General features: G+C 41.8%; 1 protein-coding gene across 1 annotated transcript in view; it reads right to left on the bottom strand.

Annotated features, from left to right (window-relative positions):
- Nucleotides 1-12,767, bottom strand: part of ITGAE (integrin subunit alpha E) — a 70,883-nt gene that overhangs the window by 18,340 nt on the left and 39,776 nt on the right. The window contains exons 13-18 of the mRNA XM_018557629.1: nt 11,768-11,910; nt 9,209-9,349; nt 7,709-7,924; nt 6,847-6,977; nt 6,010-6,134; nt 5,071-5,219 (exon numbers count right to left, since the gene is read on the bottom strand). Coding sequence (XP_018413131.1) covers nt 5,071-5,219; nt 6,010-6,134; nt 6,847-6,977; nt 7,709-7,924; nt 9,209-9,349; nt 11,768-11,910 — 905 coding nt within the window. The remainder of the gene's footprint in view (nt 1-5,070; nt 5,220-6,009; nt 6,135-6,846; nt 6,978-7,708; nt 7,925-9,208; nt 9,350-11,767; nt 11,911-12,767) is intronic.

Here is a 12,767-nt window from a genome sequence, read left to right as displayed (position 1 = left end):
ACAAACATGCACATAGAAAACTAACATTGCACTACAGTTCCATCTGCAGCTCAAACATATCAATATATGCTGTTGCATTTCCAACACTAGGGGGTCTATTCACGAAGCTGCCGAAGGATCTAGCCATAGCTTCGGCCGATCCTTTGGCTAGCTTCGGCCCCAGGACCCCTTCGGTTCAGTAGAACCGAAGGGGTGCTGTACGGGCTATTCACAATAGCCCATACAGCTCCCGAACGTGGCCGAGTGGCTCCGTGTCAGAATAAATAAAAAAAAGAAAAAGCAGTGTTTCTCTCCTGGGCGGCCAGGCCGGGAGGCTCCCAGAGCGCCCGGGAGAGTTTTTATTTTTGACGGCAGCATAGCCGCCTGACAATAGGAAACTATTGGGCGGAGCTAGCTGTCACTGCTAGCTCCGCACAATCGTTTTCTATTTACTTTTTTTTACACTTTTTAAACTATTTTTCTTTTCTGCTCGGCCCCTCAGCAGCATTCGGCTATTCACTCACTGCTGTTCGGCATCTATAAGAATAGGCCGAACAGCAGTGAGTAGCCTGACGGAGGTTCGGCTCAGCCGATCCAGATGTTGGATCGGCTGAGTCGAACTCCTTCTGCACTTCGGGTCGGCCGAACATGTTGAGCATGTTCGGCCGACCCGAAGCCATGTGAAGCAAGCCGATGTACGGCTGATTTCAGCCGATGTACGGCTGAAATCAGCCGTACCAGCCTGAAGTGAATAGCCGAACAGTGTTCGGCTCACTTCACTTGGGGTCGGTTGTTCACTCGGCTGCCCTCGGCAGCTTAGTGAATAGACCCATAGGTCTTTGACACTGAAAATTCACCAGGCACATTCTAGAACACTTAGCTAAACTGGATGCATGTATGTTTGGAGTTAATTGTAGCACCCCCCTGATCCCTAAGGGCAAGTAAGGGATCCCAGACACATCATGGTCTGGTCCTTGCCAATAGTGGAGCAAAATGAAGAGATGAGAGTCACTGGAAGTCTTCCAGTCACTGGAACATAAGGTTAGGGCACAAGACTCCCATGGACTTGCAGACTCCAGAAACGAGACAACAGTACTTACAGCCTTCACAGAGAGAGAACCTTTACAGTGATATTAAAGCCAAAAGATTTTTAAGCTATTTCAAATGCTGATAAAAAGCTGGTCCCCTGGGCACTGGCCATGATATCCTGTTTTAGGATGGCTCCTTTCCCTTGGGGGTCCTATGGAGCCACCCTTGTGTGTGATAGTAAGCTGTGTGTCTCCACAAACACAGTAGAAGCAGTGCCGGTGTCCCTGCTTCTACTGTTATATGATGGCTGCCATCCGTCGACCACCGCAGCACCCATCTGATTTCTTTTGGAGACAAGCAGTCAGGAGTGCCATGGGTTCATGGCTCTAGTTCGTCTCCCCAAACACAGCAAGGCAAGGCACTCACCTCCCCCCTGCGCCCCTCTCTTCCCTTCTACAAGCTAGTAGATGGACAGTTGCTGGCGACTGTTCTGCTCCTTGTGATCTTGTACTGGACAAAAAGTTCAGGAAAGCCATACTGAGAGTTTGAGAGTTGAACACTACTTTAAGCTGAACCGGTGTTCTCAAAAATCCGTTCCTGGCTGTAAAATACTGGGTGGTTGAACTACCAACACCTTGGGGAGAAATAACCATACTTTAGTCAAGGGCCAAGCTTCTTCCCATCCCCTCGGGTACTTTATTCAAGTTGAAGTTCCTCCATGGTATCTCAATCCCTTGGCTCAGCATACTAGGCCTCGAACTTAAGCTTCAGTCCAAGCACATGGTCACCCTCCTCAGGCAGCAGGCCTAGGAGGATCAGTCATACAACTACATCCCTTCCCCAGACAGTCGCCTGGGAGGAGACTGACTTCCCAAGATCACTCTTAAATATTTATAACCTCTCATAGCCCGCACCACTGGTAATACACCTCCTAGTTGTTGGCCAGGGAAGCATAAATATTTATAACTCTGATTATTGCTTAGGGGCGTTTCAAGAAAGCCAAAATATCAATCAGACTCAGGCTGACAACTTCTACATTTAAATAGACACTCTTGCTTAGGACTGGGTGGCTACAAAATGCACACCCTTCTTAATCCTTAGCCAGTAATGCACACTGGGCATGCTAAGCACAGTGAAGAAACTTAATCAAAATACTTTGAGCATGTGCGGTATACCTATTACCGTATATACTCGAGTATAAGCCGTCCCGAATATAAGCCGAGGTACCTAATTTTAGCCAAAAAAACTGGGAAAAAGTATTGACCCGAATATAAGCCGAGGTACCTAATTTTAGCCAAAAAAACTGGGAAAAAGTATTGACCCGAATATAAGCCGAGGGTGGGAAATGAGGCAGCTACTGGTAGATAGATACCATTAAAATACATTAATATTTATTTAAAAGAAAAATAACCTAGCTCTGTAAGTGGAAAAGGGGGTACAGGGCTACATATCATGTACTACGGATCATTTAACCCATTCATATTAGCAGAGGATCATTGTAAATGTATTGTCTGCACTGTATTAGCAGTATATACTCTATATAGAGTATATACTGCTAATACAGTGCAGACAATACATTTACAATGATCCTCTGCTAATATGAATGGGTTAAATGATCCATAGTACATGATATGTAGCCCTGTACCCCCTTTTCCACTTACAGAGCTAGGTTATTTTTCTTTTAAATAAATATTAATGTATTTTAATGGTATCTATCTACCAGTAGCTGCCTCATTTCCCACCCTCGGCTTATATTCGGGACGGCTTATACTCGAGTCAGCGCCAGCGCGTCTTCTTACTTACCTCGCCGAGCGTCGCTGCTGCTGCGGTGTGCGGCGCTCCGAGCGGGGTCATCTGGCAGTCTCCGGGTCCTAATTTAGGTGGCCGGAGACTGCCAGATGACCCCGCTCGGAGCGCCGCACACCGAGCAGCAGTGACGCGACGCTCGGCGAGGTAAGTAAGAAGACGCGCTGGCGCTGACTCGAGTATAAGCCGTCCCGAATATAAGCCGAGGGTGGGAAATGAGGCAGCTACTGGTAGATAGATACCATTAAAATACATTAATATTTATTTAAAAGAAAAATAACCTAGCTCTGTAAGTGGAAAAGGGGGTACAGGGCTACATATCATGTACTACGGATCATTTAACCCATTCATATTAGCAGAGGATCATTGTAAATGTATTGTCTGCACTGTATTAGCAGTATATACTCTATATAGAGTATATACTGCTAATACAGTGCAGACAATACATTTACAATGATCCTCTGCTAATATGAATGGGTTAAATGATCCATAGTACATGATATGTAGCCCTGTACCCCCTTTTCCACTTACAGAGCTAGGTTATTTTTCTTTTAAATAAATATTAATGTATTTTAATGGTATCTATCTACCAGTAGCTGCCTCATTTCCCACCCTCGGCTTATATTCGGGACGGCTTATACTCGAGTCAGCGCCAGCGCGTCTTCTTACTTACCTCGCCGAGCGTCGCTGCTGCTGCGGTGTGCGGCGCTCCGAGCGGGGTCATCTGGCAGTCTCCGGGTCCTAATTTAGGTGGCCGGAGACTGCCAGATGACCCCGCTCGGAGCGCCGCACACCGAGCAGCAGTGACGCGACGCTCGGCGAGGTAAGTAAGAAGACGCGCTGGCGCTGACTCGAGTATAAGCCGAGGGGGGCACTTTTCACCCAAAAAAATGGGCTGAAAATCTCGGCTTATACTCGAGTATATACGGTACTTTATTATATGAAGTAATTAAAAAGTTATTTCTGAATCAATAGCTATACATACAACCTTTTTTGCCATAGTTTTCTTTAGGGTCACAGGAAAACATTTACAATGTCTTCCTGTGACCCAAAACTCAGCACATAGCGGGTAATATGCTGATAGTGCAGAGCCGCGCTGTGGCCAAGATCCTGACAATATTGTCGGGATCCACCCCACCACCTGACTGAGAGAGAGGCAGAGCCAGCTGTACCTGGCCCATCCATCCCTCCAGTCAGTGCTGGAGGAGCAGAGAGGGGAGAGAAGGAATCCCTACGGGGAGTGATGACTAACAGTCACCGCTCTCTACAGGGAGAAGATTGTGAACGAAGCGATCTGAGGTATGGGATCGCTCAGTTCTTGATCTATAGAGCAGACTTGTGACATCTTCAGTGTCACACGTTGGCTCTAATTATGGGGAAGAGTGTATTTCACTCTCCCTATTATCCTCCTTTAAAAATGAATCTGGTTCATATGGGGTACAAAGGTTTGAGTGTTGAACTGGTTAAAGACTTTGTAAATCTTAACAAGCTTCTCGTAACAAAAAGCACCACACACCATTGACCTCACCATAGAAAAACCTAACTGCAGTCCAGCAGCCTATGTGATGCTGTCTCTTTTTCTGGACAGCCCACCTCCACAACTAAGTCCAAGAGAGTCAAGCATAAGTGAGGTGGGCAGTCAGGAGGCGGGGAAGGTAATCATACAATTGAAAACATTTTAATTTTGTTCAATAAGTACAGAATTCCTTTTGGTCTTGCCTGAAAAGTTTGTGGATTAATCCCTCTGTGTGCTCTCTGCCTGTGCTGCAGTCTGCATCAGTTACATTGTTAACAGCAATATTTGAGGTTTACAGAACCCCTCCCTATGGAGAAGAGGAGAGGGAGAGGTGTTCTGTAGCCTTGTCCTAGGGTGACAACGCAGCTCCTCCATAGCTATCCCACAGCAAATGAGTTTTGTAACTCTCGGACAGGAAATGTGTTACTGGCATGATCACCAGGTAAAAATAAAGGATAGACAGCCTAAAAAGTTAACGTAGTGCAGCCACCACATCTAAGAACCGGTAGGCTGCAATATATTACATTTTTTAAATGAAAACAGCAGATTATGACTTAGAAAAAACTGTTTTACAATTCATTCAAAGTCATTTTTGGCTGACAAGTTCTGCAATAACATTAGTGTTTACTGAATATTGATAGATAGATAGATAGATAGATAGATAGATAGATAGATAGATAGATAGATAGATAGATAGATAGATAGATAGATAGATAGATAATAAAATTGTGACAATTTACCAATACAGTCAAGTTAATAGGCTTTGTACATCTGTCACTCAAAAGGTAGAGTTTTCCTCTGCTGGAACTTTCAGTATTGAAGGCAATTCTTTTTTCTTCAATGAAGACATCAAGCTCCAGTTCATAATAAAGATAGGTTTTTTTAAATTCTGTAAATTGAGCCAATGGATTTTACATCAGCCATACTGTATTTGAACATAAAAATCTCCTAACGCTTTATTATTGTCTAGAGTGGGTATTCTGAAATTCTGCATTTTCTCTACTTTTTTTAGTACTAAAGAAAAAAAAAACTAGAGCCTGATTCAGTAAAATCAATTACTAATGAGTTTATTCATAAGGTTTCTGCCCAGCATATAGCTGGGTGGATACCTTTAACACAGCATGCACACCCCTAGATGGCGCTGATGAGTATAGGAATTCCAATACTCCGCAGCGTTATCTAGGGACGCTAGTGCTGTATGAATGGCATTAAATGCCCTTACTGTTAGGGAACACTCGAAAAATTTCACAATCACACAATGTTACCACCAATATGATGCTTGTTTCCATTTATATTTTGTATATGCACATTTGTATGAGCAAACACCTGCAAGCATGGCAGTCTAGTTATGTTTCTACCTGTTTGTTAAGGGTAAGGCTGGAGGTTTTCTTGTGAGATGTTTAAATTGTGCTCCTAGCATGCTTCTTGTTTTGCTCCCAGATGTCAAGCACAAAAAAACATTATAACAGATAACACACATTTATTTTAAATATGTCAACAGATCTGTTGCAGTACAAAGTTTTATCTGGAGTGAATGTTTAGATTAAAGTCTAATAGAGGAGGGTTATGGTAAAATATGGTTTGCTACTAGGGGGAGGAAGAGGAGTACAACCCTCCTGCAACCCATCTTATAAATAAGTAAGCAACTCATTCAATGTGAAGACAGAACAGAACATTACCTAATTTCTCGAAAGGTGTAATGTCAAAGCACAGAGAGGCAATTACAATTTTATCTGCATAGGAAAGAGGGATCTTTTCAGGCTGGAACTGCAGCGTGGCCTTTGCTTTTACTACCGGTCGAGATCTGTACAAGGAAAAAAACATGCTTTTATAAATTGAATGTTAACATTTCTCATACCAAACAACATGATATTTTACAAGGCTCAGATGATTTTACATGCCAACCCAGCAATTCAGTAAAAAATATTAAAAATCTAAGTTGGAAAAAGCAGATTTGCAAAATTTGGAGTTCTTAAGATTATGATTCATTCACTATTACTATATTAAAATACAGACTCAGTATTACTAGGCTGAATATCAGCTGGTATATTTGCTGGATGCAAACACAGCAGATAAGAATTTGTCAAAAACCTGTGCATTTTACTAACTCATAACACTAACTCATAACACTTCACATAAAAACTTCATAATAAATATACTACATTTGGCAAATTTATATTGAAGAAGCCTGCATGTTTTCAATTGGTAACACAAAAAAAATATAAGAGCTAAAATCAGCAAATAAAAACAACAGATTTTTTTTAAAATAGAAAATGTTAGCTACCGGTGCTGGAAAGCATTGAGTTTGTTCAGTATTTGCACAGCAGTAAAATAACTTTTCCTGTCAGCTCCATGGCAGCACACGAATGGGTTAACCCTTTGTGTGCTGCCATGGAGCTAGACAGGAAAGAAAAATTACGGTAAGTATGAAATACAATTTTCCTGTTTTCATCCCAGAGTTAGTTACTATAATTAGCTTTAATAATAACAACAATTTTTAACATGTTTTTACTTACCGAAGTACCATAACGTTTCCTAAGGATCCCACTGCTATGTCTGTATATCCATCTTCAGTAAGATCAAGGCCACCATCTACTGACTGGCCAAAGAATTGCAACTTTTGCCTACAGTCAGTAGCTCTTATTCTCTGTAATGGAGTAGAGATTATTTATTTATGTACATCTTCAGCTTCATTAAAGTTATATTAGCAACCATACAGGTACAGTTAATAGCATAATACCATGGGTGCTAAGTAGTGCTAAGCCAGGTCTACCCTGTCAAGAATCCTGAGATTGCAGACCTACAATTTTTTTTAAAGGTTGGGTTATCTACCGCACGTCACTGGTATAAGGTGAACTGGTAAAGGGGTACTTTGGACCCTTTACCAGTCTATATTTATATTCCTGAATGTAAACCTTCAACCTATGCTTTGAATGAACACGGGTTTCTTGTAGGAAAGCAGGTGGCGTACTGACTTACTGGGTCCTACATTGGTTACATGGCCCATGGGTGCCCTGCATCCTTAGTACATTTATTTGGGTTTTTCTAAGTGCAAACAAGGACTTAGTAAAGTATAAATCAAGGTATCTATATCTTGATAACAATACACTGCCGTGAGGTGTTATTCACTCTATCAGTATAGGACAATCTCTTTTTCTGGCACACTTAGTGACAGTGAGGACTTGCAGTAAACTCCATATTTGAACTACATAAATAGAAAAGTGTATTAACATGATCTTTAAAGTGTAGTAAACCAAGTCAACCAATCAATGCCGAAATCAAATCAGTGAAAGAAGAATTTGGATTGCTGTTTTATAGGGCGCTGCACATTGTTTCATTATACAAGCCTAATTTCCTTCTTGAGGTGGCTGCACAGACCTGGGAAGGAGTGGTATTGATGCTATCTGCATTGCTGTTGTAGATATAAACACTTCCAAATGATTCTGGTTCTTCAAATTTGCCTTCTAGAGGTGCTCCTATAGCAATGTCCTGGTATCCATCTTGGTTGACATCGCCAATCTTAGCTATAGAGTAGCCAAACCTTGCATAAGAATAGTGATGTTGATACAGTGTAAAATGCAAAGAAAATTTACCCTGTTAAGAGATAAAATGCTTATTGAGGAAAGATTTAAACAATCTACAGCTGAGGTGTGCATTTTCATCACTGAAACAAACTTCAACAAGAATTGTATTGTTCCTTCATAAATGGGCAAGGCCAGCCAGACAGCTAATACAAAAGGTAAAATACATATACACTAAGACAGGGGTGCCCATTAGGTAGATTGTGATCTACCAGTATCTCACAAAGCTGATGCTGGTAAATCACGATGGGTGTGAATGGCGGCCCCTTTATTCCATTTTGGTATATTTATTTAGCTGTGCACACATGATTACCTATTAGCCATAGTCTGCTGAGCCAAGCTCCCTGACACCTTTTTTGGTGGATACTGGTGGTTGAAGTGCTATGTATTACATCAAAGAATATACGTTTACACAGCCAGGAGAGCGAGGAGAGACAGCCAGGGGAGAGAGCGAGGGAGGTTTTTTTTTCATCGGTAGATCTCATGTAGCTCGCTATTTGAAAAGTAGATCTTAACACAAAAATTGTGGGCACCCCTGCACTAAGAGGTCTATTTATAAACAGTTTGCAGAGCCATTTACCCTGTGAATCTCTTTTCTGTTTGAATAGAGGCAAAAATTAAAGTTCTTAGTATATTTTCTTTTCAGGTCAAATGTAATGTAATTTAATACCATATTATGGCCACTAGATAGAGCTGAGGAGCATAGGAAATATATATTTTCTATGCTCCTCAGCTCTATCTAGTGGCTGTAATAATGTATTTTCGGAATGTTATATTCAACCTGAGCAGAAAATTCATCCATTTTTGCCTCTATTTGCACAGAACAAACGTACACAGAGATTCGCATATGGATCTGCAAATTGTTTTTAGTAGACCACTAACTGTTTAACCTGCCAAAAGGTTAGTGTGTGTAACCCACTAGAGTCAGCTAAGTCATATGACTCCATTCCTTATGTACCTTAAAGAGCACTTTTCAGAGCTGTCAATTCTGCTCCTATTCCAGCTCCTGCCTACTCTGAACTACTAGTACATGTCACCACATTTCTGTTACCTACCCTGAGTTATCTTCCTCCTTAAAATCTACCTAAGTACCTCTCCCCATCCTGCTTATCTACTATCAGGTTAAAGAGCAAATATTCCCACTACTAGCCTGATTAAGCTTTTAACTCTTACTTTAACTTTTGAACAAGTACACGATCTATAGGTTGTCGTAATATGTTTTCCCAGAATTTTCCTTTAATATGAACAGAACAATGTGTTAGCATGCATTAGGGTTTTACATAATTTGTGCCTGTACCTCATCAGTGAGCCTGTAAACGTAGACTCTTCCTTCTTCTGCTTTGACATGGTAGAATGGTGCCCCCACCAGAAGGAAATTCACAATGCCATCTGACTTCACATCCAGCGCACACAGCTGATGACCAAAGTATGATCCAACCTTATGATGATAAAAGTCAAGTAAAACATGTTGGCTCCACTTCTTTGTGTACATGTACTGCATACTAAATGGATTCTTACTTGCTATCCCCAACTGTGAGGACAGGGCTGGATTTACTCTCCCTGCCGCCCCAAGGCCAGGTTATTTGTTTTATCTTATTATTGTTTCTTTTATAATTATTTTCTTATTTTTTAATAATTTGTTTATTTTTTTTTATTTTTAATCACCTTTTTATTTTTTTATTTCATTATTTCATATTTGTTTTTTTTAAAATCAATTTAATTTTTTTTCACCTAACTTTATTGCTATCACACAGGTGATAACAATCCCCTGTGTGATTGGAGGTGACAGGTTCTCTTTATTGACCCTGTCACCTCCAATACAGGAGTTCTAGCACAGTACTGTGCTGGAACTCCTGTGACAGTTGAGAGAGGGAGAGCACAGCTCTCCCCTTTCACTGTCTACATGGAGCAGCAGGGTTAATTTTAACCCTGCCACTCTGCTACCTGCAGTGAGGAGAGACTCGGTGCCGGAGGATGGAGCAAGAGAGGAGAGAGGTAAGTGCAGGGGGGAGGGGCGGACGGACCGGCCGGCTGCAGACTTTTTACATGTCATCTCGGCGACATCGCCGAGATGACATGTAAACGAACAATCGACTACCTCACTCTACATTTAGTCCTGCTTGTACAAAGCAGGACTAGATGTAGAGAAGGCAACTTACCACCCAGCACCCGATACTTCCCCACAAGGACACCGCTGCCGCCCTCTGCGCCCTGCCGCCCCGAGGCCGGGCATTGGTGGCCTTGTGGGAAATCCGGGCCTGTGTGAGGATTAGAACACAAAGCGGAAAGATTAGATATAACACTTATGTAAAAGGCGAGGAAGTATAAAGCATTGCTGTAATATATAAAAACTTTGACAGTTTTTACAGTGCTAAAAACCCCTGTTCATCCTGCCAGATATTCAGTGAGCTCATAACTTCCTGCAGTGAGCTCAGAATGCTTCACAGAAAATGTAAACAATGTTATTAGTCCCGTCTGCGTTCTGTCTGTAAGCTACAGAACATCTCCTCCCTATGTTAGGAGATTAGAAAAGGGGAAGGTGCTCCGTACTTCCTGACCTAGTGTAACAACGCTGCTCCACCATTTATAAAGTACAGCGAGTAAGTGTTGTCACTCTACAACAAGAATATATTACTGGCAGGACTACCAAGTGAAAAAAAGGAAACTAATGCAACCATCAGAACTAGACTGGAAAACTGCTATATATAAAATTTTTGTTCTTGGGTTTAAATGTGCTTAGAATTGGGGCAGAGAGAATGCAGTGATTGCAAATTAAATTTACTTTTAAAGAGTTATTGTAAAACAAAAATTAAAATTTACATCATGGGGCATAGTTATACAGCAGTCAATGTGACAGTCACCAAACATTCACAGGTTTTTAAACATCTCTTTGAAATTAAAATTCATGCACCATGAAGTTAACTGTAGGCAGATGAATCAGATGCCACAGGGTCTAGAAAAACAAATACTTATAAATAGTTTCCCTGTATATGCAGATATACCACTGCTCACCAGCCATAACAGCAGAGCCTCCAAAATGGCCCATTCCAAAAAAAGGTACAGAAAACTCTGCTCCTGAATTTCTGTCAACCTCTCTGACTGGTCACCAAGCAATTAAACAATGTGTTGACTATGCCCAAATGATCAAAATAATCAGAAAAAAAGAGAGAGGTCTAGGGGCAGATCATTCTGTACCTTATTAGAGATGGTTGTGCTGTAAGAGTAAATTACAGTTCTTTTAAATTTGGTTCTACACAAGAAAGTCAGTTGTTCTCAGCTCCTTTGTATATCTAATCTGCAGCTGGCTCTGCTTCCTTGTAGTTTGTCTTTCAGTTGCACTTTCATATGCACTGACTACGTGCAGGTGCTATCTCTTAAACCATACTGACATAAGCTCAACCTCTGTCAGCTACTTACTTCTTCCTGCTCTTCAAACCTCTCTTTAAAACTGTAGCCCTGCTGGGTTGGTTAGCTCTACACACATTAAAAAAAAAACATATTTGTGCTAACTGTAATCTTACACACAGATCTTGAACCACAGATCACCAGTTTTATCCACAGAGATTTATGTAAAATGTGGGAAGGAACCCCCCGGCCTGCTCCTTTTGATTTTTCAATAGACGGAAGTTGCCAACAAGTGAGACGCCAGTGCTGGGCTTTATTATTAACAAGTCCAGCATACCCTGCAAATGAACTGCCATGAAAGAAACCTGTACCTAAGTTTAATTTATTAAATATAGTGTTTTACAACAAAATTTCACATATCTGTTTACAGGCTGGTAAAATATTTAAAACGTTTGAAACGAAATTGACCAAAAAACATTATATTTTTATTTTAAAATAATACAAAATCTACCTGCTCTCCAACCAGAATCTGAGATAGGTGATGAGTAGTAATATCTTCCTCAAAGACCAGGACTTTTCCCACATTGGAGTGCCGTGGCGCACCCGCTATGTAAAGGAATGTGTGCTTTCCTTTTGCTGTGGTCACACTGTATCCTGTCTCCAGAAACATGAAACAAAAATGGTAAGGTTGTAATTTATTGCATTAAGCACGTAAATCCTTTGTAGTATAACCAGAAAACACAGTATGCAGAAAACTGCAATATAAATCTTTTTTAAAAGTGTAGTTATTACTGGGTAACACCGTGGCTTAGTTGTTAACACTCCTGCCTTACAGATCTGGGGGTTCCCGGTTGGAATCCTGGTCAGGACACTCTCTGCATGGAGTTTGCATGTTCTCCCTGGGCTTGCATGGGGTTTCTCCCATACTCCAATGACATGCTGGCAGGTTAGTTGGTTCCTGCCTAAATCAGCCCCAGTACAAGTATTCCTCACTTAACGACCGAGTTCCATTCCTATGACCAGGTCGTTAAACGAATTGGTCGTTGAGTGAGGAACTCTATACAGTACTGTACTGCATTAGTACACTACTGTATAGTGTTGCAGATGTACAGTACTGAACATTGTACTGTACATTGGGCAATAAAATACTTATCGGGACCCGCAGTGAAGAACGGAGGACATCACTTCCGCCGGCGACACGTCGCACTGACGCTGGCACGCAAGGTCGGAGGTCGGTCATAAGTGCGAGTGGTCGCAAAGCAGGTAAGTCGGTAAGCGAGTAATGTCGGTATATGTATGTATGCTTGTGAGATAGGAACCTCAGTGGCATCACAAGGGGGGTGCAGAGGGTGTGGCCCGCACCTGGGTGTCACCATTGCAGGGGTGGCACCAAAATGACTGACAGTCACCCCCTCTAAAAAAATCGGGCACTCGGTCATGGCCTGAGAGCCCGACAGTGTCAGGAGAGAGGAGGGGACTCGGCGGCATACCTCATCCCGCCGGGTGAACGT

Source organism: Nanorana parkeri, unplaced genomic scaffold, assembly GCF_000935625.1.
Source record: "Nanorana parkeri isolate BGI_ZX_2015 unplaced genomic scaffold, ASM93562v1 scaffold293, whole genome shotgun sequence".
In the NCBI taxonomy this organism is placed as follows: Eukaryota; Metazoa; Chordata; class Amphibia; order Anura; family Dicroglossidae; genus Nanorana; species Nanorana parkeri.
Note: the sequence above shows the minus strand (reverse complement) of the source record. Positions and strands in the feature narration are given on the sequence as shown.